The sequence below is a fragment of the Hemicordylus capensis genome, chromosome 4 (assembly GCF_027244095.1).
Source record: "Hemicordylus capensis ecotype Gifberg chromosome 4, rHemCap1.1.pri, whole genome shotgun sequence".
Taxonomy (NCBI): domain Eukaryota; kingdom Metazoa; phylum Chordata; class Lepidosauria; order Squamata; family Cordylidae; genus Hemicordylus; species Hemicordylus capensis.
This window is the reverse complement of record NC_069660.1, coordinates 12,748,191-12,771,083: the sequence shown is the minus strand read 5'-3', so window position 1 is coordinate 12,771,083 and position 22,893 is coordinate 12,748,191. Positions and strand designations below refer to the sequence as shown.

Here is a 22,893-nt window from a genome sequence, read left to right as displayed (position 1 = left end):
AACTTGGAAATAATGGGCATCATGTCCTGGAACTGCAATTTTAAGTTGGGGCAGAACAGCCCTGTTCTGCAACTGCAGGGGCAGTGCTGAGCCACCTGTGGAACCTTGTGGAGAATGTAGACCACTGGCCAGCAATGATTTATGGATGTCCTATTTAGAGTTCTTCTCTTGATATGAGAAAACGGAAAGCTAAATGGTGCAAGTAGGAGGAGCAACCCACTCACAGATACACTCCTCCACTGCTGGAGAACTACAGCCACATAGGTTATCTCAATAACCTTTACACCAATCTAGTAATGGGGCAGCAATGCCCTCATATTGCACCTGGTGGTAGGTGGGATGGGGAATTCAGCATAGAGAAAATGACTGGCATGATGTGCAGTCGGCCACCTCTGTCATGGTCTGCCCTGCAGCTGTTGTGAACTTCAAAGGCAGCCCCAATGCTGATTTGAAGCAGCCAATGCAGAAGCTGCATTCCAGAACTTTCCCCATTGTTGCACATTAGGACCTCTCCAGAAACACTGCTTCCAAACAGCCCCACTGCTGTCTTTCGAGGCCACAGAAGCCCCAGGGCAGACAATTGTGGAGGCAATAGACTGTGCACCATGTCAGCCAGTGGCTTACCTAAGACCATCTTGTGAGTTGTTTTGTTGTTTCAGCTTGGTCAAAACTAGTAAACTTGAACTGAACTAGTGAGAGAGTTCATGGCTGAGGCAAGTAGGGCCAGAAGGGTTGATGGGTATGTTTTGAGTGAATAAATGGGGTGATGTTTTTGGGATTGCTTATGGCCCTAGTAGAATTATTAGCCATATTGGCCTTTGACAACCCAAAAACCCAACTTGTGTAAAATATAGCTTTAAAATGCATAATAACCAACAGTGACTGTATAGTGGCCAAACAACTGTACTAATCCAACATTTTCTATCTGAAGTAACAGTCTGACGGCTAAAAATGAAAAAGAACATTTCCCATGTCAATATTTCTTATTTTATTAGTATTTTGAATGCATTAATCTACAGAAAACACTAAAAAAGTATATCTATAGAAATTCATATGAAGATAAATATTTTCAACAAAATATGCTTTTCAACAAAAGTTCCCAACACAGTTTACACAGAGAAATAAAAATAAATTTAAGAGGAACCCTATCCCCAAAGGGCTCACAATCTAAAAAGAAACATAAGATAGACACCAGCAACAGCCACTGAAGGGATGCTGTGCTAGGGCTGGATAGAGCCAGTTGCTCTGCCCCTGTTCAATAAAGAGAATCACCACTTTTAAAGATCATCCTCATCTTTGTCACATTGCTCTACATGTCATACTGCCATATGTCAAACCATTCTACATACAAATACATGTGCAGAGGCGTTCTTACCCCCAGCCCTTGGAGCCCTGGTACGTGGCCTCTAAAGTCCGGGGGGCCTCCAAATGGCCAGTGGGGCCTCCCGCAGCCACACCGCACCCACCCCACAACTGCCCAACAAAACCGAACCTACAGTTTTTTCCCATGGCTTGCAATGGTCTATTTCAACCGTGCAGGAATGCTGGAGCGCCTCACAGTTCTCAAGAGCCACTGGGCCGGACGGACAGGCCCAGCAGTCGCTCTGTCAGCTGCCACCTGCTGTGTGTGTTGGGCGGGGAGGAGGCCTGCTCGGTTCACCCCCCCCCCGGCCACCACCCCTCGGCCATGCAAATGGCGGCTGAAATTATGAGGGGGGGGAATCAGAGGTTTGGTGAGGTGGGACAGCAGCGCAGGTGCATGGTGGCAGCAGAAGGTCTCCAAAAGCAGGGGTTTGTGGGGTGGGGCTCATGGTGGGAACATTCCAAGCGCTAAAATTACCTAGGTGCGCCATTGTACATGTGACTACAGCACAAGACTGTGTGCATCTGCAGGACAACAGTTCAAAAACTGGATCCGGAGCTGGTTTCCTAATTAGCCACTGAATAGTAAATACCTCTTACTATCCATAGCTGTTTGGACTGAGGATTTCTGGCAATTCAATCAGGCAGTTTTTCCAAATAAACCTTGGTAATTAGCAAGGGGAATGTTCTGCTGCAGGGAGTCATGACAAGGTGGAAGTTGATGTGATTCTGCTACAGCAGGCAGGGGCGTAGCGGGGTTCCTAGCGGCCGTGGGACAGATTGGAGCTCTGGGGCCTCCATCACGAGCACAAAGTGCACATGTGCCCCAGAGCCCAAGCCCCACGCCTTGCATCTGATGTCAGACACAAGGGGCGGGGCAACCTAACACACACACCCCAAGCCTTCCTCTCCGCTGGCTCACCACCTATGCAGAGCGAGAGGGTGGCCAGCAGCAGCACCAGCTTGATGACGTGGAGCTTGGCTGGGTGCAGGCCCACAGGGGGTCACTGTCCTCCGCTGGGGGGTGGCGGCAGTGGATCGGAGCCAGGCAACATGGCTGTCGTGGCCAGGAGCATCGAGGGTGGTGAGGGGCTGGCCGCTGCCTGAGAGGAAGAAGCCTGGGGGGAGGGAGGAGAAAGGAAGCCCAGCTCCAGTGCACTTATTCTCTTCCAAACATGCTTGGAAGGAGCACGCGTGCCCCAGCTGCAGGGCACCAGTGCCCGACAAGGAAATGGAGGCGGCGGTGGGGCACACCCCAAGCCTTGTGGACCCCATGAGCCCCCAGGCCAGGGGACATTTGTCCTCCCTTGTCCACTAGACCCTACGCCCATGACACCAGGGGTAGGCAACCTTAGCTCTCCAGCTGTTGTTGAACTGTTGTTGTTGTGGCTGAGGATGATGCGAGCTGTAGTTCAAAATTGTCTGGAGAGCCAAGGTTGCCTACCCCTGTACTACACCCTTTTTTGCACAGAAGTCTATGTAGTGTAACTCATTTATGTCTGGTGTGTCCTTAGAGCCATACAAAAGACATGTGAAATGTTCAAGACACTGAAAGAGTTCTGATGGCACATCTACTGTCTCTCCCATGTTGTACAAATACCATCTGATGCAATGCCTTTATTTTTTACACAATAAGCTGGTTAGTGGGGGTGAAAGCTACTCATTATCAAAGGCCATATTGCTAATAATTCTACTAGGGCCATAAGCAATCCAAAAATCAATATCCTGTTTATTCACTCAAAATGTACCCAGCAACCTCCGGACCACAATCACTACTGCAGTGATAAAAACATCATCTACAGATTCTCTGTCTTAGCACCTTACTGAAGAAGTAAATATCACATCAGTTCCTGAAGTTCAAGTGAGAGATCTGTTGCATATATACCTTGCCCAGCAATTGTTTATCTGATTCTCACTCCATGCCAGGATACTAACTGGCATTCTAAAGTGGAGCCCTATTTATTTTAATTTAATTTAATTTAATTTAATTTAATTTAATATATTACATTGCTATGCTGCCTCATACCAGTGTCTCATGGTGGTTCACAGAATGATAAAACCAGAATTTAAACCAAACATTAAAACCGTTAAAAATTTAAAACAGCAGAAGAACAACAATAAAAACCAGCTTACAGTTGATCAAAGGGTTGATGAAATAAATTCATCCTGAGTGCTTTTGACTCATCATCATCTAGCCGGGATCTGCCTGCTATGTGCAGTACCATAACCTCTATCAAAATTACTTTTGTTTATGAAAATTGCCTTCTGTCAAGCAAATGCAACTTCTCTTATGGCATGAATATAACTTGTCAGGGTTGCTAGAAGTATTACCCATCTGTAGTTAATCTCCAAAAAGTTTCAAAAATAGTTTGCACTGCAGCTGTTAAAGGACCTCCATTACTTGGTCACAGAGGGGAGAGATCTCCTGCTCAGCCAGATTACCATAGACTCTCTGTAGTAAAGCAGAACAGGTGTCCTAATGGTGTTAACTCTAGAGTTAACAAATGATCTAAATGAGACAGCAAGTAGAGGATGTCACAGCTGTACCATGCAGGGAATGCAAAGCACTTGGCAGTGTACAAAAACATTGACTGCTGGAGCTGAGCTAGGCTCAAGTCCATCCATGCACCTGACTTTATTTACTATTACTTTGGTATATAGGACAGGACTACTGATGCTACAGTGGCTGACTTAAGAGCAAGGATGCACCAGTGCAGTGAGAGAGCAGCCTAACAGAACTTCTCGACTAACTGCAACGGTGTAGGTGTAGCGGGGAAGGGGCCATTGTTTATGCCCTCCCCTTTCCCAGGAAGCCCTCAGTGCCACCCAAAAATATGTCCCAAGGGCTGTGCAGCTCTCAGGGATATATTTTCAGGTGGCACAGAGGGCTTCTTGGGAAAGAGGGCATCCAAAGTTGCTGCTTCCCCACTGCAGTTAGTCGGGAAGTTCTGTCCGGCTGCTCTCTCACTGCACTAGGGCATCCTTGCTCTGATGTCAGCCATTGTGCATGAACCGTTTTTCCTGAGCAAAATGAAGCAACACAAAGAAAAGTGATTCAATGAAGCTTTAACTTCCATACTGCAATGTGTGTTGTATCTATGTGGAACTTATAGACCTTTTTCAAGGAATCTCCATGCCGTTCCTGAATGTATTTTAGAAATGCTGTTGTCCATTGTAAAGTTGTTGCCTTATCAGTATCTGAAGTGCAAAATGGAACCAGAAGATTCAGTTCATCGCAACAAATCCGGATTCTGCGCCTAGAATTATATGCAACATGATCAATTGTAGCCTCTCTTTAGAACCATTACTTAATTAAGGGTATTAACGTAAAAACCAATATGTGACTAAGATTTCAGGAAGGCACCAGTCATGAGTGTTACTAAAACCCTGTTTACTAAGTCTCATGGGGTTTACAATATGCTAATGACTCTTTGCAATGCTGAGTCCCCAAACACCAACAGGGTACCAACTCTGCCTTTCCTCAGATCCTTTAGACCAGGCTTGCTCAACTTCAGCCCTCCTGCAGATGTTGGTCAACTCCCATAATCCCTGGCTATTGGCCACTGTGTTTTAGGATTATGGGGGTTGTAGTCCAAAAACCACTGGGGGCCAAAGTTGAGCAGGCCTTCTTTAGACCTTATCCTAAAGCCTTTAGCTTGGCCCCTCAGTCCCTCATACACAGTCAAAACAACACCTTAGTACTGTACATGTAACTGCATTTTCTCACTCTCACCCCTTGTTACCCTTGCATCTCCTCTCTGTTTTGAGTTTCCCAATAGTTCAAAACTATTGATTTTTATACTCCAATGTAGATTATAGACTCTTTTACTCTGTAAAGTACCAGGCATGCTGATAACAATGTTTACACAATTATTGTTCATTCTCTAAAAGAAAAGATAATCCTACTATGCTGGCAGTCAGAATTTTCCTACGGGGGAGGGGGCAGGGGGGAGAAGGAAGCAGTTTGAGAAAATTCTACTAGGACACTATATAACAAACTATTTGCAAGTCTGAAGGGCTATATAAAGACTTCAGGCATGACAACTAACCCTTAAAGAGACTTGTGTTTTGGGCAGCATACTAATGAGTTAAATGAGTGAGTAAATGTGGGAGGTTAGCCCCCTTGTAAGAGATGCTATGAGTATGGAATGGCGGGGGGAGGGGGGCAGAATCAGAAGAGAGAAAATGAAAAGATATTCTTTTTAAATACACCCTATGTAAAGGGGGGGAAAGAGCATAGGAACAACACAGGAACATAGGAAGCTGCCATACACTGAGTCAGACCATTGGTCTATCTAGCTCAGTATTGTCTTCACAGACTGGCAGCGGCTTCTCCAAGGTTGCAGGCAAGAATCTCTCTCTACCCTGTTATTCACACTTTAAAAAATGAAAGGTCGAACCGGATCTATTTAAAGGATCCTCCTCAGTTAAGCAGCTAAGGAAAACAATTTATGGAGAGATTCTAGAAGTGGGTTTTTTAAAACCTGATTTAGAACGTAAACGCTACAAACACTGCACACAGTACTTGTTGCAACCCGATCACCCTATCGCTCTCTTTAAGGAGAAAAAGGTCCCTTTCCATTTATGGGAAATGAGGTGGTGTTTATACCACCAAGTACTACCACTTAATGCGGCTAAGCCATGGCTCCCAGAGGACCAGCAAGAGTGTCCTAAAATCACCTGCCAACAGAAAGCTAGTGAGCTAGGCAAAACATTCAGGGAAACCCACTCACATTTCTTAAAAGAGTGTGTGGTAGCCAAAAGAGTGTGGCAGGGAGTAAGCAAGCTGTTAGAGTGGCCGGATTTGGAAAAACAGACTTGGGAAGACCTAACCTCAGGTTTGAACGATAGAACCTCTTTTCGAGGTCCCAGAAAGAAACCTTCAAGGAAACAGGATGGAACGGGTGCCCTCATACTAGGGAATTGGAATGTTCCCCTCCTCATAATCAGGTTAGTAAACCTATATGTCATTTATGCAATGCTCCTGCATAGGAATAGGGAGGGAAGACGCGACCAAGAGGTTCATGTGGATGAGACAGTAAATTTCTTCTGGAAAGGTTTGTATGGTTATGTGCAAAAAGACAAGTGTATCTCTTCTAAACAGCAATGGGACAAATTATGGAAATGGACATTGGACGTAACCCCCCCGCCCCCCAATTACCTGATGTGCCTTGTAACCCCCCATCCCCGAGTTATAGTACTGCCTGCATATACTTTGTAACCCTTTGGTCTCCAAATCCTTGTGTGTAAATCTTTGTAGATATATTATATACAAACAACTACTTTGTATATAACTGTGCTTTGGCAATGTACTGTATGCTTTGGTAGTTTGTTGGTTCAATAAAAAAAATCTTGTCCTATCTTGGAGAAGCCAGAGAGGGAACTTGAAACCATCTGTTCTTCCCAGAGCAGCTCCATCCTGAGGGGAATATCTTACAGTGTTCACACTCCTAGTCTCCCATTCATATGCAACCAGGGCAGACCCTGCTTTGCTAAGGGGACAAGTCACACTTGCTACCACAAGACAAGCTCTCCTCTCTGAGGAAAAGAGGGAAAGAAAATCATATGGGGAAAGGCAACATAAGAGGTAAACAATACATTACATCACTGCCTTACTTGCTTGCTTTTTCTCATGTTAATAGTATGGGTGGGAAGCCCAATCAGAATCAGGAGAATGCAAGCCTACTCCTTCCATGGTTCCAATCTCAATTGGAACCAATCCTTCCCATATGCTGTTTACATAAGAAAGTCTAGTCTGGTCCCAAGAAAACTATATAGACAGACATGATGCGCAATGGTATGGAGCCACTGCACATTGCGATGGGGTTGCAGTGCACTCGTAAGGCACCCTCAATGCTGCAGCACAGGAGCTCTCCAGCATGAGTCCCCAGATGTTGCTGGACTACAACTCCTATCATCTCCAGCCAAAACAGCTAGAGGCCATTCTGGCTGAGGATGAAGGGAGTTGTAGTCCAACAACAGCTGGGGACCCAAGTTTGAGAACTGGTGGCTGTGCAGGCAGTGCTGCCAGTTTCTCCCATTCGCAACTGGAGGAACTGCCGTGCCACCCCTTGTACAACTGCCTGCTCTCTACAGCATCAGGGCTACCTTATGAGTCCGCATCAGCTCCAGTGCAGTGTACAGTGGCTCCGTAGTGCTGTGCATCATTTCAGCCATAGAGGAGAAAACTCTGTGAGAAACAGCTGGCCACCTCCAGCCCCAGAGGCAGGATGCCTCTGAATACCAGTTGCTGGGGAGTCACTTCAAGAGAGAGGGCATGCCCTCAACTCCTGCCTGCAGGCTCCCTGTGGCATCTAGTGGGCCACTGTGTGAAACTGGATGCTGGACTAGATGGGCCTTGGGCTTGAACCAGCAGGGCTGGTCTTATGTTCTTATGACTATTTCTTGTGAGTCAGACAACAATCCTTCAACAATGTCTGGCCTACAGACCAATCAAACTGTATCTCAATTAATTTGCAAAGGTTAAATTAGCACTACAAGGTCTTACTATTTCAGTTAATTACAAAATTAAGTGTATATTTTAATTGTACAGTAATAACTAATATGACCTGCATTTCTTTGGTTTGAGTTTTGTTCTGTTTTACCTAGGAAGGTTCACAATAAGAGTCTGGGAATCTTTTGGTGGGAGGAAAGAGCCTAATCTTGACCTCCAACCTAAAGCAGAATCCTATGGCAGTAAACAGAGCAGAGCTAGTCACCTCAGCGCCCATATTTGCCATACAAAACTGCCCCTTCACTTTCTATTAGATGAGGCTGACACAAGGTTATACTTGCCTCTACAGCTCTGATGGACTCCATCGCATGGCACACAAGAGGGCCAAATGGGACCTGCCCTTCCTGATCCTCACCACTGTCAACACACTATACTTTTATGCAGGGGCACGGAAAACCCTTAACACAGCAGTGCTGATGACTGTGGCTTTGCTGGTGACCGCTCACAAGTATTACTCAAGAGTGTGAGTTGTGCCAGGACTCTCAACTCCAATCCTATGACATCTGGCAATGTGGCACTGGGCTGTAGGATTGTGCAAGAAGACTAGTTCTTCAAACAGTTAACCATGGTTGATATGCTGTACAATGCAGGTGCTGCTGCATCTTCCTATTGCAAGTTGCAAAAGCGCAACTTACACAAATACTGAAATTGCGCAGCAGGCTTTTGCAATTCCGTGACCAGTGGAAATAATGGCAAGATCTCTTCCCTCCCCATCACTTTTACTGGAGTCTGTGGCTCACATGTGCAGCGACACCAGCATAAGTGAACTAGAGCAAGTAATCCTGACTGCTGTTGCAGCTCCCTAAACCTGCCAAAAAGGTGTCACCAAGGGTTGAAGGACCTTTGGCAATGACCTGCATAGCAAGTGGTTGCAGGGAGAGGGGCAAACCCTGGAAACCAGGCCGAAGACACCTTCCACTAGTCACACTTCATCTGGTTTCCAGCCTCTCTCCCTGCCCCTGCAGCCACTCATGATGCAGCCTATGCCATTTCCAAGCATCCCTCAACCCCCAGAAATGCTTTTTTGGCAGTCTGAAATAGCTGCAGATTTGCAACCAAGAGTTGCTTGTGCTAACCCTCTTCTTTTGCAGGCGTACTTTTAACCACCTTGGGTACATTGTGGGAAAGGCACTATATAAAAGGTCATTAATTAAAAAAATAAACAGGACCTGCCTTTGCAAAAGCTTTGCACAAAAGTGACATTAGAGCACACAAATTGGCATGTACTCAAAGTTCAAAAGACACATCTGCAAAGACCTACTAATATAAGAACCAGATACAAAAGCTGCTCTTTTCAGAGTTCAGAGGCCACCAATAGCAAGCAATTACCTTCGGTCTCGTTCCATCCGGTTATGCCTCTCACGGCGCTGAGAGACACCACCTTGGGTTCCATTTTGTGCACTCTGGGTTGGCTGCGCAGTTTGCCAAGTACCCTGGCCTGAACCAGCACTTTGGTTATCACATACATTTTGAATGTCACCAAGAGGTTTGCGCTGTATACTGGTGTCCAAGGGGTGTATTCGACTGCGACTCCTTTTGTTTATGGTCTGCTTACATAAAGTCTCTCCTTTGCAAAAAAAAAAAGAGGGAAAACAATTCTATACATTGTTCCTAAATACATGAAAATGGTGGTTATTATATATAATTGCACTGTGACATTTTTCATGACTGACTTATTGACGTTCTCTAGGGCTGCCTGCTGATTAAAGATTATGTAGTTGATTAACTGCCTGCTTTTTAACTGATCAGTTATTAGATGTAAAAATAAATGTCCATTTCATGAAAACCTCAATATAGCTATCATCGTGTTATTGAAGGAACTATGAGTTAGCTTGTAATTCCATTAGGAAAAATCTGCCAGTCCTTGTTAGAAGAAATAGCTATCTTGGAGCACCATCACAGCTGGATATGAGGTGGGGAAACTTGGAGCTGTCCAAAGTTTTTGGTTTGCTTGCTTCTCTCAAGAGCTGTGCGTGGGCATTGTCTGCTGCTTCCTCCAAGTATGTGCAAAACACTTAACAGTCCAACTTCATCCTACCTCACAGCCACTCTGTAGATGACATAATTGTTACTGTAATTTACAGAAAATTATCCAAGGCTAATAACCTGCCAAGGTCATCTATGGATTCCATCATCACTTCCAAACTGCCTCTAATAATTTGTGGATTATGAGAGTTGGATTACCATCCTCTAAAAAATTTACCCTTAATAAATCAGAATTAATTACTTGAAAGAGATGACCACTGACAGCAGAATTAACCAAAGTTTAGCTATTTACCTCCTACTTTAATCCAGACATGTTCAGGCAGTGCCTTATTTCTAGGCCCAACTGTTTGTTTTGTTGCTTCAATTTCCTGCTGGTAACAGATAGAAAAAGCTCGAGGCAATCCAAGGTCTTGATGTTTGGCTGCTTCCAAAACAGAGGTTGAAGAGCTCTTTAAAAAAAACAACCAAAACAGTATGAAGCAAAACCAGATCTGAAAATAATATGGCATTCTCCACAGTATGAAACTGAAGGCAGATGCTGCACAGTCAGTTTCCTTGAGAGGAAAACACACACACTCAAAACTTAGAGGACACAACTAGGCTTTATCTTAGTAACACTGTGCCTGACATGCTGATGAATGAAGCACCTGTCCTTCTGAAGAGAAGCACCGGTCCTTCTGAAGAGTTCCAAAGCACCAGAGATAGTGCATGCATGTGGGAACATGCAACCTCCCTATCTTCCAGAACAGCAACCTCCCTATCTTCCAGAAGCCCTTTGTGCCACCCAGAAATATGCCCCTGAGGACTGTGGGACATTCAGGGATATGTTTTCAGGTAGCAAAAAGCACTTTTGGGAGAAGGAAAGGTATCACTAGTAGGGATGTGCAAATCAGTTTGGGTACAAATCGATTTGTACCCAAAATCTAGCTGATTCTGGCAATTTGGAAACAGAACAAACCACCCCTGTGGTCCATTGGCTAGATTCGAGTCCAAACTGAATCGCGCCAGATTTGATTCAAATCGATTTGAGATTCAGATTACTGAAAGCTAAGATTTAGATTCCCTAAAGCTAAGCTCTAGCCCTTGTAGAACTGGAGTTACGGAGCAAACTTGTGTGGTCACTACTTTTCAAGTGTTTGGATTCTTTGGTGTATAATAACTTTTCCTCAATGAATCCCTGTGAGGATTCATTACACACCTTCATTTCTTCTATTCATTTTGACTGTCTTTGGACAGTGCCAGCTGTCAACTGCCATGTGCCAGCTACACACCCCTCAACCGCAAGGCAATGCGGTACTACTCAATTTATGTTCTAGGAATTTTTTCAAGTGTTTATGCTCTTTGGTGTCTAATAACCTTTCCTCATAATGAATCCCTATGAGGATTCATTACACACCAAAGAGTCTAAACACCTCAAAAATTCCTAAAACATAAACTGAGTACCCAGTGGCTTGCAGGTTGCGGGGAGTAGTTGGCACATGGGATGCCACTAATTCCCCACCCCCACCCGAAAAGCAGTGGGATCAAAATGAACAGAAGAAATGAAGGTGTGTAATGAAGACACATAAGAATCTAAACACTTCAAAAATTCCTAAAAAATAAACTGAGTGCCCGAGCGTGTGTGGGGTGTGTGTAGTTGACACATGGCAGTTGACAGTTGGCACTGTCCAATGATAGTCAAAATGAACAGAAGAAATGAAGGTGTATAATGAATCCTCATAGGGATTCATTATGAGGAAAAATTATTAGACACCAAAAAATCTAAACACTTCAATATTCCTAAAAAAAAATACATTGAGTACCCCACTGCCTTGCAGATAGGGGTATATGTAGTTGGCACATGGCAGTTGACAGTTGGCACTGTCCAGTGACAGTCAAAATGAACAGAAGAAATACATAACTCCACTTCTACAAGGGCTAGAGCTTAGCTTTTTGTTTTAAATTAAAGCTGGGGATCCTGTAAGGGTTAGGATAGGGTGACTTCGAATTCCCAATATTTCATATGGCAGAAATATACAAAATCAGTAAAAACTAAAAGTAATAATAATTAAAAATCAACCAAGTGCCCCACTGCCTTGAAAAGTGGGTGGTAGGTGACACCCATAGGGATCTACACACCACCCAAATTAGGTGCCCCTAGGACCTTTATAAGTTGTCAGAATCAATCCAAATCCAAATTGAATCTGAGGTGATTTGGTAGGACAGATTCAGAGACAAAACAAATCAGGGTTGCTTTGATTCAGGAAAAAATTGAACTGAAAAAAAGATTCGTGCACATCCCTACTCACTGGGTTCCACTAGTGCTTCATTAGTCAAGATGTCAGCCAGTGTTCTCAACCCAGCATTTGCTCAGGTAATGGGAATATCTGAAAAACTGCCTCCTTCTATGGAAGCATGCCTGGCAACTGAGATCTTCACTTTGAGGCTTTCTCTGGATGCTCCTGTCTTTGAGGTTGGTTCCTAGAGGAAGGGCCTTTCCTGAGATGACACTAGGGCCACATTCGCATGTAACATGGAACCACAACCGCAGTTCTGCAGACATTACATCCAAATGTGGGGAACGGCAGTTGGGCGCAGTGACCAAACTGAGGGTTCAAGACTGGGACTCCAATCTGAACCCTCAAGTTGAATAAAGTTTCATCATTCCAACCCAAGGTTCCAAGCAGCCTGCGGTACATCTGAATTCGGAACCACAGGCTGCTGGCCTTGGAGGAAACTCCTTCCTCAACTCTGGCCAGATTGGCTTTGTGGGCTGCCCAGAACACCTGCTCCCCTGCCTCTCTGCAGTCTTGCTGACTGCAGCAGAGAGACAGCTCCTGAACATCTAAATTCAGACGGGAGAGTGGGGGGAGGAGTGGCACAGAACCATGGGTCCAATTAACCCACGGTTCCACATTATATGCAAATGTGTCTGAGTCTTTGGAGGAGGCGGTATATAAGAAATTTTCAATAGATAGATAGATAGATAGATAGATAGATAGATAGATAGATAGATAGATAGATATTCACCTAGCACCATAAGCATTACCTTTTGGGTGCCAGGGTAAGGGCCCAACTGCATGGTATGTTAAACATGTCATTGGCTCTTAAGTGCTTAGTTTTGTTTACAAAGTAGCAGCCATGAGTGGCCAATCCGGACTGGGACCATTGGCAAGAGAGAGGGACCTATATACCTTTGCTCCCACTGTGGTCCCAATCCAAATCAGCCCCACCCGCTGTTTTTACTGTTTGCCCCAGGAATGAAAACTCCCACTGACCAATAGGAACTTCCATCTTGGGGCAAAGAAGCATCACTGAAGGCGAATGATCCAGCACTGTGATGTAGACAAATCCCCCTCCCGTGACAATTCTGATTGAATCAGGCTCCCTGCAGTTCCTATTTAGTAAATGAAAGTTAAGTGTGTCTAGACCAAGGACATATACAATATAATGCATTGTTTGGCCCTAATGTCTACCCCTGCTATTAATAGCAATTAGGTTTACAAATGTTTGGCTGCAGATTCAGCTACATGTAAAATGTTTTAACTGCTGTGCTTACATTTAATTATTATTTTTTAACTTTCAATTTGTATTATTCCTTTGATATTTGGAATGTCTTATAGTTATACATGTATGCCGTCATGTGGACTTATGATAGAGAAGTAGGGTACAATTTCTTAAATGTGAATAATGCAAGGAAGAGAATACTTGCAGAGGATGACTGGGAGGAGAGAGGGATGCTTAATCCTCCCCATGAATGCTAATTTCCCCATGCAAATCCTTTCCCTCAGGGCCATTTCCCCCTCAGCTTCCAATTCCCAGCTAGGTGGGAATGGCACTTTACAATAAAAGAGAGGATAAATTGCTGCCCTGAGGAGCTTTCAATCTAGAAATCAACAGGGGTAAACAGATGAAGAATATGCAATTCTTTCAGTCATACTTTCTTAGTTACAGTATAGCTGGTGACTAGGGAGTTGAGTCAAAGGCCCACAAAAAATGTATTTTTTCACAGAAAAAAACATGTCCCCATAAAATTAATTAGTAACATAATGAATGGAAACAATACCAGTCAGACTGAGCAGTTGCAGAAACTTAACTTAACCTTTTGTACTTAACCTTTTGTACTTAACCTTTTGCAGGTGACCCTTCTTAGAAGGCATGAATGCATATATAATGAATATAGATGCACAGTTATTTGGATGTCCTAAATTAGTGTGCTAGCAATTTTTATAGCATCTTTGGGGGTGGTTCTTAGAATTTAAATAAGGAAGTGTATGCTACTGAATTGTCATATATTAAGATATTTATAGGTATTTCAATAAAATAATTTCCAGATAAAGCTTTTAATGTGTTTTAATATTAAATTTTAAACCAAATTACTTATTTGATTACTAATTAAATATTTCAGGCTATTGGAAGAACTTTTCAGATATTTATACATAAAGTAAAATTAATGTATCATACTTTTTAAAAGGTTTGCTTAAAAAATATCTGAAATATGCTAGATTAGATCTCAGCCAATTTAGGGGAAAACAATTTGTTCACCTGTAACTGATGATCTGGTAGTGTTCCATTGACATCTGTTAGTAATGGGTTCTGCCTTTCTTGGTGTGGAGTGCCACAGCTCCTTGTGGCACTTCCACCCTGCCCCATGTGACCGATATTTCAGGTGGGAGCAATGCCACTCCTTCAGTTCCATGATGACCTCCATAGCAGGTGACCATTCTTGCAGTGTCAGAGGTGAGTTCTTTATAATAGACTTGAACTACTGCAGTGGAGAAGCTTGGGCAGGTCTAATGGATGTCAACGGATGTCAACTACCAGATCATCAGTTACAGGTGAGCAACCTGTTTATCTGGATCATAGTCTGTTTAGCTCCATTAGTAATGGGTATTCAGTTAGCTGTGTTGGAGGAGGGAGCAGTAGTTATTGCAAAAACCTTTTTAGGAACTCTCTACCAAATTTTGCCTCTGCTGCAGATCACGTCTAGCATTGCATCTGACAGATCACAATTGACTGCAGGGCTGTCCTTAGAGAGCCCTGGCAGGGGTGCAGGGCCCGAAGCAAATCAGCCTCCTTCCAGTTGATTCTAATGGGAGTTAAAAGAGCAGGGCCCAGAGCTGTTGCCCTGCTTGCCATGCCCTAAGGACAGCCCGGTCTGACTGGAAGATATAGGTTAGTGAGGCCTTTCAGGAAACATTTGGAGCTAGGACAGGAAAAGAAGACTGTCTTTCCACCCCACCCCGCATGTTTCGCTGACAGCACCGCCAAGTGGACAGGCCTTCCAATTTTAGCAGTCAAGTAGAGAAGCACTTGCCTGACTGATGCTGTCAGTGCAGTGAAGCCTTCCAAGGCTGCGTAGGATTTAAACCTTTTCTACTTACCCACATAGTTCTTAGAGTGGGTGGTTTTCTCTGATTTAGCTAAACTGACTAGTTCAGAAGCCTATCCGCCAAGCTGTTAACATTAGGGTGGCTATGCTGGGGTGTAGAATTAGCCCTCCATCCCGCAATAGAAGATCCAGATATTGTGGGAAACTCCTGAATCTGTGCCGGGACAGTCTGAGTATCAGTGGAAACCAAGATTGCCTTGGCCACCATGGTGTCACCAGAATGCAAGTTACTCGATGTAGTAATAGTTTTGCCACCACTCGACTTATAAGTGGCAGTGGAGGGTACATGTACAATACATTCTTAGTCCAGTCCAACTGGAATGCATCTCCTAGTGACTGTGGATCATGTCCCACTCTGGAGCAGCAGCTGCTGCATGTGGTGTTCAGTGAGGCTGCAAATACATCTATTGGCAGCCAGCTCCAGGCTTTGAATATTAGATTTAGGTATTTGCTGTCTATCTCCCACTCATGTTGATCTGAGCACAGGAAGGTGCAGCTCAGTACATTGGTGATCACATTGTCTGCCCCCTTTATTTGTATTGCTTGGGGACAGACGTGATTGCAAAGGCACCAATGCCAAAGTTGGATGCTTAGGCCACAAAAGGATCTCGAGACTGTCCCTCCCTGCCTGTTCAGATAAGCAATGGCAGTGGTGTTGTCTAGCTGAACTTGCATTGTTTGATTTCTTAGCACAGGCAGAAAGGCTTTCATTGACAGAAAAACTGCTAGAAGCTCCAAGAAGTTGATATGCAGCTGTTTCTGGTGGCAGGTCCATTGTCCCTGGAACTTGTTACCATTGCAATGTCCTCCCCAACCCATTAAGGAGGCATCCATTGTCACCTATATTGTAAGCTTTTTAGTCTGGAACAGGACACCTTGCAGGAGATGCTCTGCTAATGTCCACCACTGCAAAGACTGGATGACTTGGGGTGGAATAGTTAACCTTAGCAGCAGGCTGTCCAAGTTAGGACGAAAGACTGAGAGGAAACACGACTGTAGTTTCCTCATTTTCAATCGCGTATAACTGACTGTTGTGTTGCAGGATGCCATCAGGCCCATGAGATGTTGTATCTGTCGTGCACACTGTGTTGGACGCGTTCTGAAAACCTGGATCAAATTCTGGATGGTTTGGACCCTTTTCTGAGGTATGTATGCCCTTCTTTCCTGTGTGTCTAGTACTGCTCCTAGATAGGCTATGGTCTTCACCTGTTGTAGGTGAGATTTCTTCCAATTAATTCCAATTCAATCCAATTCCAATTCAACCATGAAACTCACTGGGTGACTCTGGGCCAGTCATGTATCTCTCAGCCTAACCTACCTCACAGGGTTGTTGTGAGGACAAAAATAACCATGTGAGGATAAAAATAACCTCGAGCTCCTCAGAGGAAGAGCAGGATATAAGTGTAAAAAATAAAATAATAATAATAATCTATCTATATGCTTAATGGTGTGCAGGGATGTGTGGCAGAACTCTCGCAAGAGTGGCGGCACCACTCGTGAGAGTTCCAGCCTCTGGGTGAGTGGTGGAGCCTGGGCACAGAGGAGACATTAGGAGGCAGCTGGCCAGGAGGGCAAAGCCACGCCAGGACGGGCAGATCGAGGAAGGAGGTGCTGGGGAAAGCCCCGCCAGCCTGAGGAGGAGGCAGGAGGCGGTGGCGATGGGACGGCCTGGGCCTGGCCCACCTGCCACGGTAAGGAAGAGGCAGGAAGCAGCGGCAGCGGGATGGCCTGGCCCTAGCCCTGGCCCACCTGCTGTGGTTAGGAGGAGGCAGTGGCAGCAGAACCTGGCTCAGCCTCCCAGAGGAGGCGGCAGCAGGCAAGCCTAGCCTGGCTGCTGGGTGGAGGAGGCAGTGGTGGGACAGCCTGGCCCTGGTTTCAGCAGCTGGGGGAAAGAAAATGGAAGTTGGAGGGGAGGAGGAAATGGCAGCAGTGGGGGGGGGGGCTGTGGTGGTGGGGAAGAAAGCTGTGGGGGAGGGAAGGAAAATGGTGGTGGTGGCAGGATAGAAAGCAGCAGCAGCAGCTAGGGGGCTGAGAAGGGGGTGACAGGTGATGATGAACTGCATGGCTTTTGTTTTAAACACCTAACAAGGCTTCATAAACAACTATCAAAACAGTTCAATTACATTTTGCAAGGAGGTGATGTTGAACAATGGCTAACAACTGGCAAAACTCATCTCATAATGAGGAGCAGTTCCAAGTAATTATAGACTGATAACCTGCCTGCCAACCATGTTCAAATTATTAACTGGAATAATAGCAGATGAAGTAATGCAACACTTATTAACTAATAAGCAGCTTCCAGTTGAACAGAAAGGAAATTGCCCAAACACCAGAGGCACAAAAGACCAGCTGCTGATTGACAAAATGATTTTAGGAAATTGCAAGAGAAGAAAAACCAATCTAAGTGTTGCATGGATTGACTACAAGCAGGCCTTCGACTCACTGCCTCACACATGTATACTAAAATGTTTAGAAACAACTGGTGTCAGCAAAAACATTCAGATATTTATTTAAAAAGCAATGAGCATGTGGAGTATACAGTTAACAATCAATGGCGAGACACTAGGGCAAGTTAGCATTAGAAGAAGTATTTTCCAAGGGGACTCACTATCCCCTCTGTTGTTTGTAATCACCATGACTCCACTTTCACAAATACTAAACAAAATAGGCCTCGAATACCAAGCATCTAAAACATCAAGTAAAATAAACCATCTGCTGTACATGGACAATCTGAAGTTGTATGGAAAGTCCGAGTCAGAAACTGATTCACTGCTAAACACTGTCCATATATTCAGTAGCGATATAGCAATAGAGTTTGGACTGGACAAGTGTGCTGCATTAATAATGAACAGAGGACAAATAACAAAAACAGAAGGAATAGAATTGCCCGATGGAAGCAACATCTAGAACCTGGAAGAGAAAGAACATTGCAAATACTTGGGCATTCTCCAGGCTGATAACATTGCACACACTGAAGTTAAAAGAAAAATTGGAAGTGAATACATCAGGAGAGTTAGAAAAATTCTAAAGTGCAAACTCAACGGCAGGAACACCATACAAGCCATAAACACCTGAGATATACCTATAATCAGATACACTGCAGGAATAATAGACTGGACCCAGGCAGAGCTAGAGACACCAAATCGTAAGACCAGGAAAATAATGACCATCAATCATGCTCTGAACCCCCGCAGTGATGTCGAAAGGCCATACCACCCTTGCATCTCAGGTAGAGGAGGAATGCTGCAAGTCCATCAAACAGTAGAGGAGGAGAAAAGAGGCCTTGAAGAATATATCAAGGACAGTGAAGAAGATGCACTTCAAATGGTCAATAACGAGAAACTATTCAACACCAATGAAACAAAGCAGGCCTACAAGAAAGAACAAGTCAAGAACCAAGCAAAAAAATGAAAAAATAAGCCACTGCGTGGTCAATATTTGCACAATATAATCGGAAAATCAAACATCACCAAGATCTGGCAGTGGCTTAAGAATGACAACTTGATGAAAGAAACAGAGGGTTTAATACTGGCTGCACAAGAACAAATGCAATAAGAGCAAAAGTCGAAAAATCCACAACAAACTGCAAGTGCCGCCTTTGTAAAGAAGCAGATGAAACCGTGGACCACCTAATCAGCTGTTGTAAAAAGATCGCACAGACTGACCACAAACAAAGGCATGACAAGGTAGCAGGGATGATACACTGGAACATCTGCAAAAAATACAAGCTACCTGTAGCCAAAAATTGGTGGGACCACAAAACTGAAAAAGTTGTAGAAAATGAAGATGCAAAAATATTATGGGACTTCCGACTACAAACAGACAAACAACTGCCACACAATATACCAGACATAACTGTAGTTGAGTAGAAAGAAAAACAAGTTAAAATAATTGACATAGGAATACCAGGTGATAGCAGAATAGAAGAAAAAGAAATAGAAAAAAATAACAAAATACAAAGATCTACAAATCAAAATTGAAAGGCTGTGGCAGAAGACCAAAATAATCCCAGTAGTAATTAGTGCCCTAGGTGCAATTCCAAAAGACCTTGAAGAGCACCTCAACACCATAGGGGCCACAGAAATCACCATCAGCCAATTACAAAAAGCAACTTTACTGGCAACAGCCTATATGTTGCGATGATATCTATAATAATAACAACAATACTGATAATAAAATTCAGCCATACCAGGTCCTTGGGAAGGACTCGATGTCTGGATAAAACAAACCAGTCAATAACACCTGTCTGACTGTGTAAACTAGAAATAATAACAACTTCAATGCCCAGTTCTTGGAGAAGCTGCAACAGATATGATATTTGAGAAAGTAACTCTTCTTTGTCCCTGGACGCTAGAAGCCAGTCGTCCAGGTACAGGAAGATAGCCAATCCCCTGGTCTTTAGGTGAGCCACTATTACTGCCATGCACTTTGTAAAGATACATGTGGTGCTGTGCTCAGGCCAAGGGGCAGTACCTTGTACTGAAATTTGGAGTTGCCTAGAGTGAATCTCAGGAATTTCCTGTCTCTCAAATTCCAATGTGAAAATAAGCATCCTTTAAGTCGAGGGTTGCCAGTCACTGTTCCTGATGTAGGAGTGGCAATATGTCCTGCAATGCTGTCATTCGATACTTCCTCATGTGGATGAACTTGTTCAGATGTCCCAAGTCCATTATCAGATGTATTCCCCCTCCCTGCTTGGGGATCTGGAAGTAGTGGGAGTAGAAGCCCTTTGTGCCCAATGCACAGGGACTATGGCCCCTTTTGCTAATAATTTGTTTACCTCTTCCTGCAGTGCTAGTGTCACTTACATAAAGCAGAGACCCCTGAAGTTTGGTCTCTTCTTGAACTCTAAGGCATAACCTGCAGATATTATCTGAAGAACCCAATGATCGGATGTTATGTGTTGCCATGCAAGGGCATGGCTTGCCAATTTGATGGATTTGGCAGTAGATGTTGGTGTCAGAGGTGCCATAGAGATGTGGTATTGGCAGCTATCTGAGGTGCCTTGAAGATGGTAGTGGCATGGTTGAGGTATGGAGTCACTTGCATGTGTGATGGGCTAGCACAAGCCTCAAAGATGCTGTTTTTGTGACTCTGCTTGTTCTATGCATTAGCCTTGGTTGCCCTTATTTTTGTTTTGATACGGGTGTTTGTTGTTGGGTTGATAGGGTTTCATATATTCTCTCCGTCCCTGTTGCCTGCAACCTGATTTAAGTCCGATTTAAGTCTAGAGAATGATTTATATTTTGAAGTGTAGGATGTTGTAGCAGAAGAGGTGAAGGTTTTAGCAGTAAATTTTGACTTTTTCAGCTTCTCCATAGTGGAATTGGTCTGCTCACTGAACAGGTCTTTTCCATCAGAAGGAAGACCTTCTATCGTGTCCTTCATGTCATTTTGCAATAAGGCTGACCTGAGCCAGGCATGGCATCTTAAGGCAACTGGCATAGTCATGGCCCTGGATTCTGATTCTGTGAGATGTTTTGCTGCACTCAGCTGTTGTGTTAGTGCTGATGACTTTGCCATAACCTGCTTGGTGTGTGCTTTTAGCTCTTCCAGGGAGAGGGAATTTAATTCTTGTTCCACTGTTTCCCAGAGGGAGTGATTGTATTTCACCATGCAGGCAGAGTAATTGGTGATTTTAACTGATAAACATGCAGTAGAATATATTTTTCTACCCACAACGTCTAATTTCCTCCCTTCTGTATCTTCAGGGGTTGTATGATGGCAGCTGGACTTTGAAGAAGTTGTGCAGTCGATTACTAATGAATTGGGCACAGGGTGTTTGTGCAGGTATGTATTTTCATTTTACTGAACTCGATAAAGACCCTCCAGTCTCTCAGAAGTCGGTGTAGAAGTATGGACAACTTCCCACACACTTTGTGCTGCTCTTGAGATCACCGGGAGGACTAGAAGGGCCACTGGTTGCGCCAAAAAGGACTTGGCCATAAAACTGTAGACCGGATCGTCAATGGTCATAGTCTGTATCTTTAAATCTAGGCCCAAGGCCTCTGCCATTTCCTTGACTTGAACATGATATGCCCACATCTCCTCTGTTGGAGAGACGTGAGGTGTTGCCACATTTGGAGAAGGGTCAGGAAGGACATCTATAGTGTCAGGGTCAGATTCAAAGTCAAGGAGCCGTGACGACTCTCTGGATGTGAGAGCATCAGTGACTGAGGAGTCGGCGATTCAGGTGGCACTGGGTCGTATGTTGGAGGTGGCATGGTCTGAGTTTCAGTAGACTTTTGTTTTGCCTTTAGCTGAATTTGCGTAGTAGCCATTACCTTTTCAGGTTGTTGCGGAAAGGAAAGACATGTTTGAGTGGAAGCCTTTTTTCTCTGAAGGGTAGCTGATGCATCTCCTGCTGCCAAGGTGCACACCAACATACCCTGGGTAAGGGCAGTTATCAAAGGATTCTGCCTGCAAAACCCCATAGACCTCCATGACCTGTCTTTTTGAAAGTCTTATGCCAGGCCAGGTGAATAGAGTCCCAAGTTCTCCATTGGAGCGGTTTGAGGGGGTGGCCGATGTTGGAATCCACAGGCATGCCAGCCTGCTGTTGTTGCTGAATGGGCTGCCATCAGTGCATAGCAGACTGGTAGCTTAATTTGTACAACCTGAGGCACAGTCTGGGGCATAGTCGTTAATTGATCTTGATAGACTCTGTAAGTGAATGAAACCCTCTGAATGTTGAGGTGGATGGCATACAGTTATTGGAATCCAATATTGGTAGGAGAGTCTGAGCTGTTGAGGGATCTACACCTGAGCCTGTACCCTCCAGAGCCTCCTCTCCATCATCATCTTTAAGCCCAAAGAGACTGGTTCTTAACACCTTAGAGTAATATGCCTCAGTTCTGTCAGTATCGAGGTGTTGAGAGTGGAAATCAGAGGTTGTTGATGCTCTGTTGGCATCGACAGAAAAGCTATGGGCGCTGGAGCCGGAGATATCGATGCCTGGTTTTGGCATCGGTGAATAAGTAGCCTTCAATACAGACAGTGGTGGCCTCAGTGTAGACAGAGATTGCTCTACTGTTTGCTTCGAAGTCGAAGGATGTTTTGACATCGACGATGGCTCTGGTGTTGATGGGTGGCCCGTCGAAGGGGTTTTAGATGCCCTAGGCCTGGATCTTTACAGCACCCTCGGTGTCGAAGGATTCGATAAGGAGGTAATAAAGACATCCTGCAGGCTGGTTAGGGATGGTGTGGTCTCTGGGATTGAGGTCGTCTTCTTCTTTTTGGCTGGCTCAGACACCGCTTCTACAGAATGTTTGACCTTTGGCCTTTTAAGTGGCTTGGGAGATTTAAAGGCTGCAGCGAAGGATTTAGACTGTGTTTGTGCAGTCCTTGGGCCAGATGGTTGCTCTAAAGGGCCTGCCCCCTCCTTAGACATTGAAGGAGTTGAGGGGCTCAAAACATTGTCATAAAGTGCGGTCCTTAATCTGAGCTTTCTGTTGCGTCTAGTCTGCTTAGAGAACAACATGCAGACTTTACAAGACGTGGTATTATGCCCTTCCCCTAAGCATATGAGACAGAGATCTTGCAACGGAAGCTTAGCTCTGCACTTAGAGCAACATTTGAATGTTTTTTTCCTCAGTTTTCTTCTCTTTAACAGTAGGGCTATCCATATTCATTGTCAGTTGATGATCCAAAGTTTGTTAAC

At 44.4% G+C, this 22,893-nt stretch overlaps 1 protein-coding gene and 1 long non-coding RNA gene across 2 annotated transcripts in view; one reads left to right on the top strand and one right to left on the bottom strand.

The window, feature by feature from the left end:
• The window catches only part of TCFL5 (transcription factor like 5), a 30,469-nt gene that overhangs the window by 1,856 nt on the left and 5,720 nt on the right, over positions 1-22,893 (bottom strand). The window contains exons 3-5 of the mRNA XM_053247043.1: positions 10,155-10,311; positions 9,206-9,443; positions 4,478-4,619 (exon numbers count right to left, since the gene is read on the bottom strand). Of these exons, the coding sequence (XP_053103018.1) occupies positions 4,478-4,619; positions 9,206-9,443; positions 10,155-10,311 (537 nt within the window). The remainder of the gene's footprint in view (positions 1-4,477; positions 4,620-9,205; positions 9,444-10,154; positions 10,312-22,893) is intronic.
• LOC128323610 (uncharacterized) lies at positions 585-21,021 on the top strand. The gene is made up of 3 exons (XR_008306384.1): positions 585-637; positions 16,276-16,378; positions 20,945-21,021. It is a non-coding gene; the product is annotated as an uncharacterized LOC128323610 (long non-coding RNA).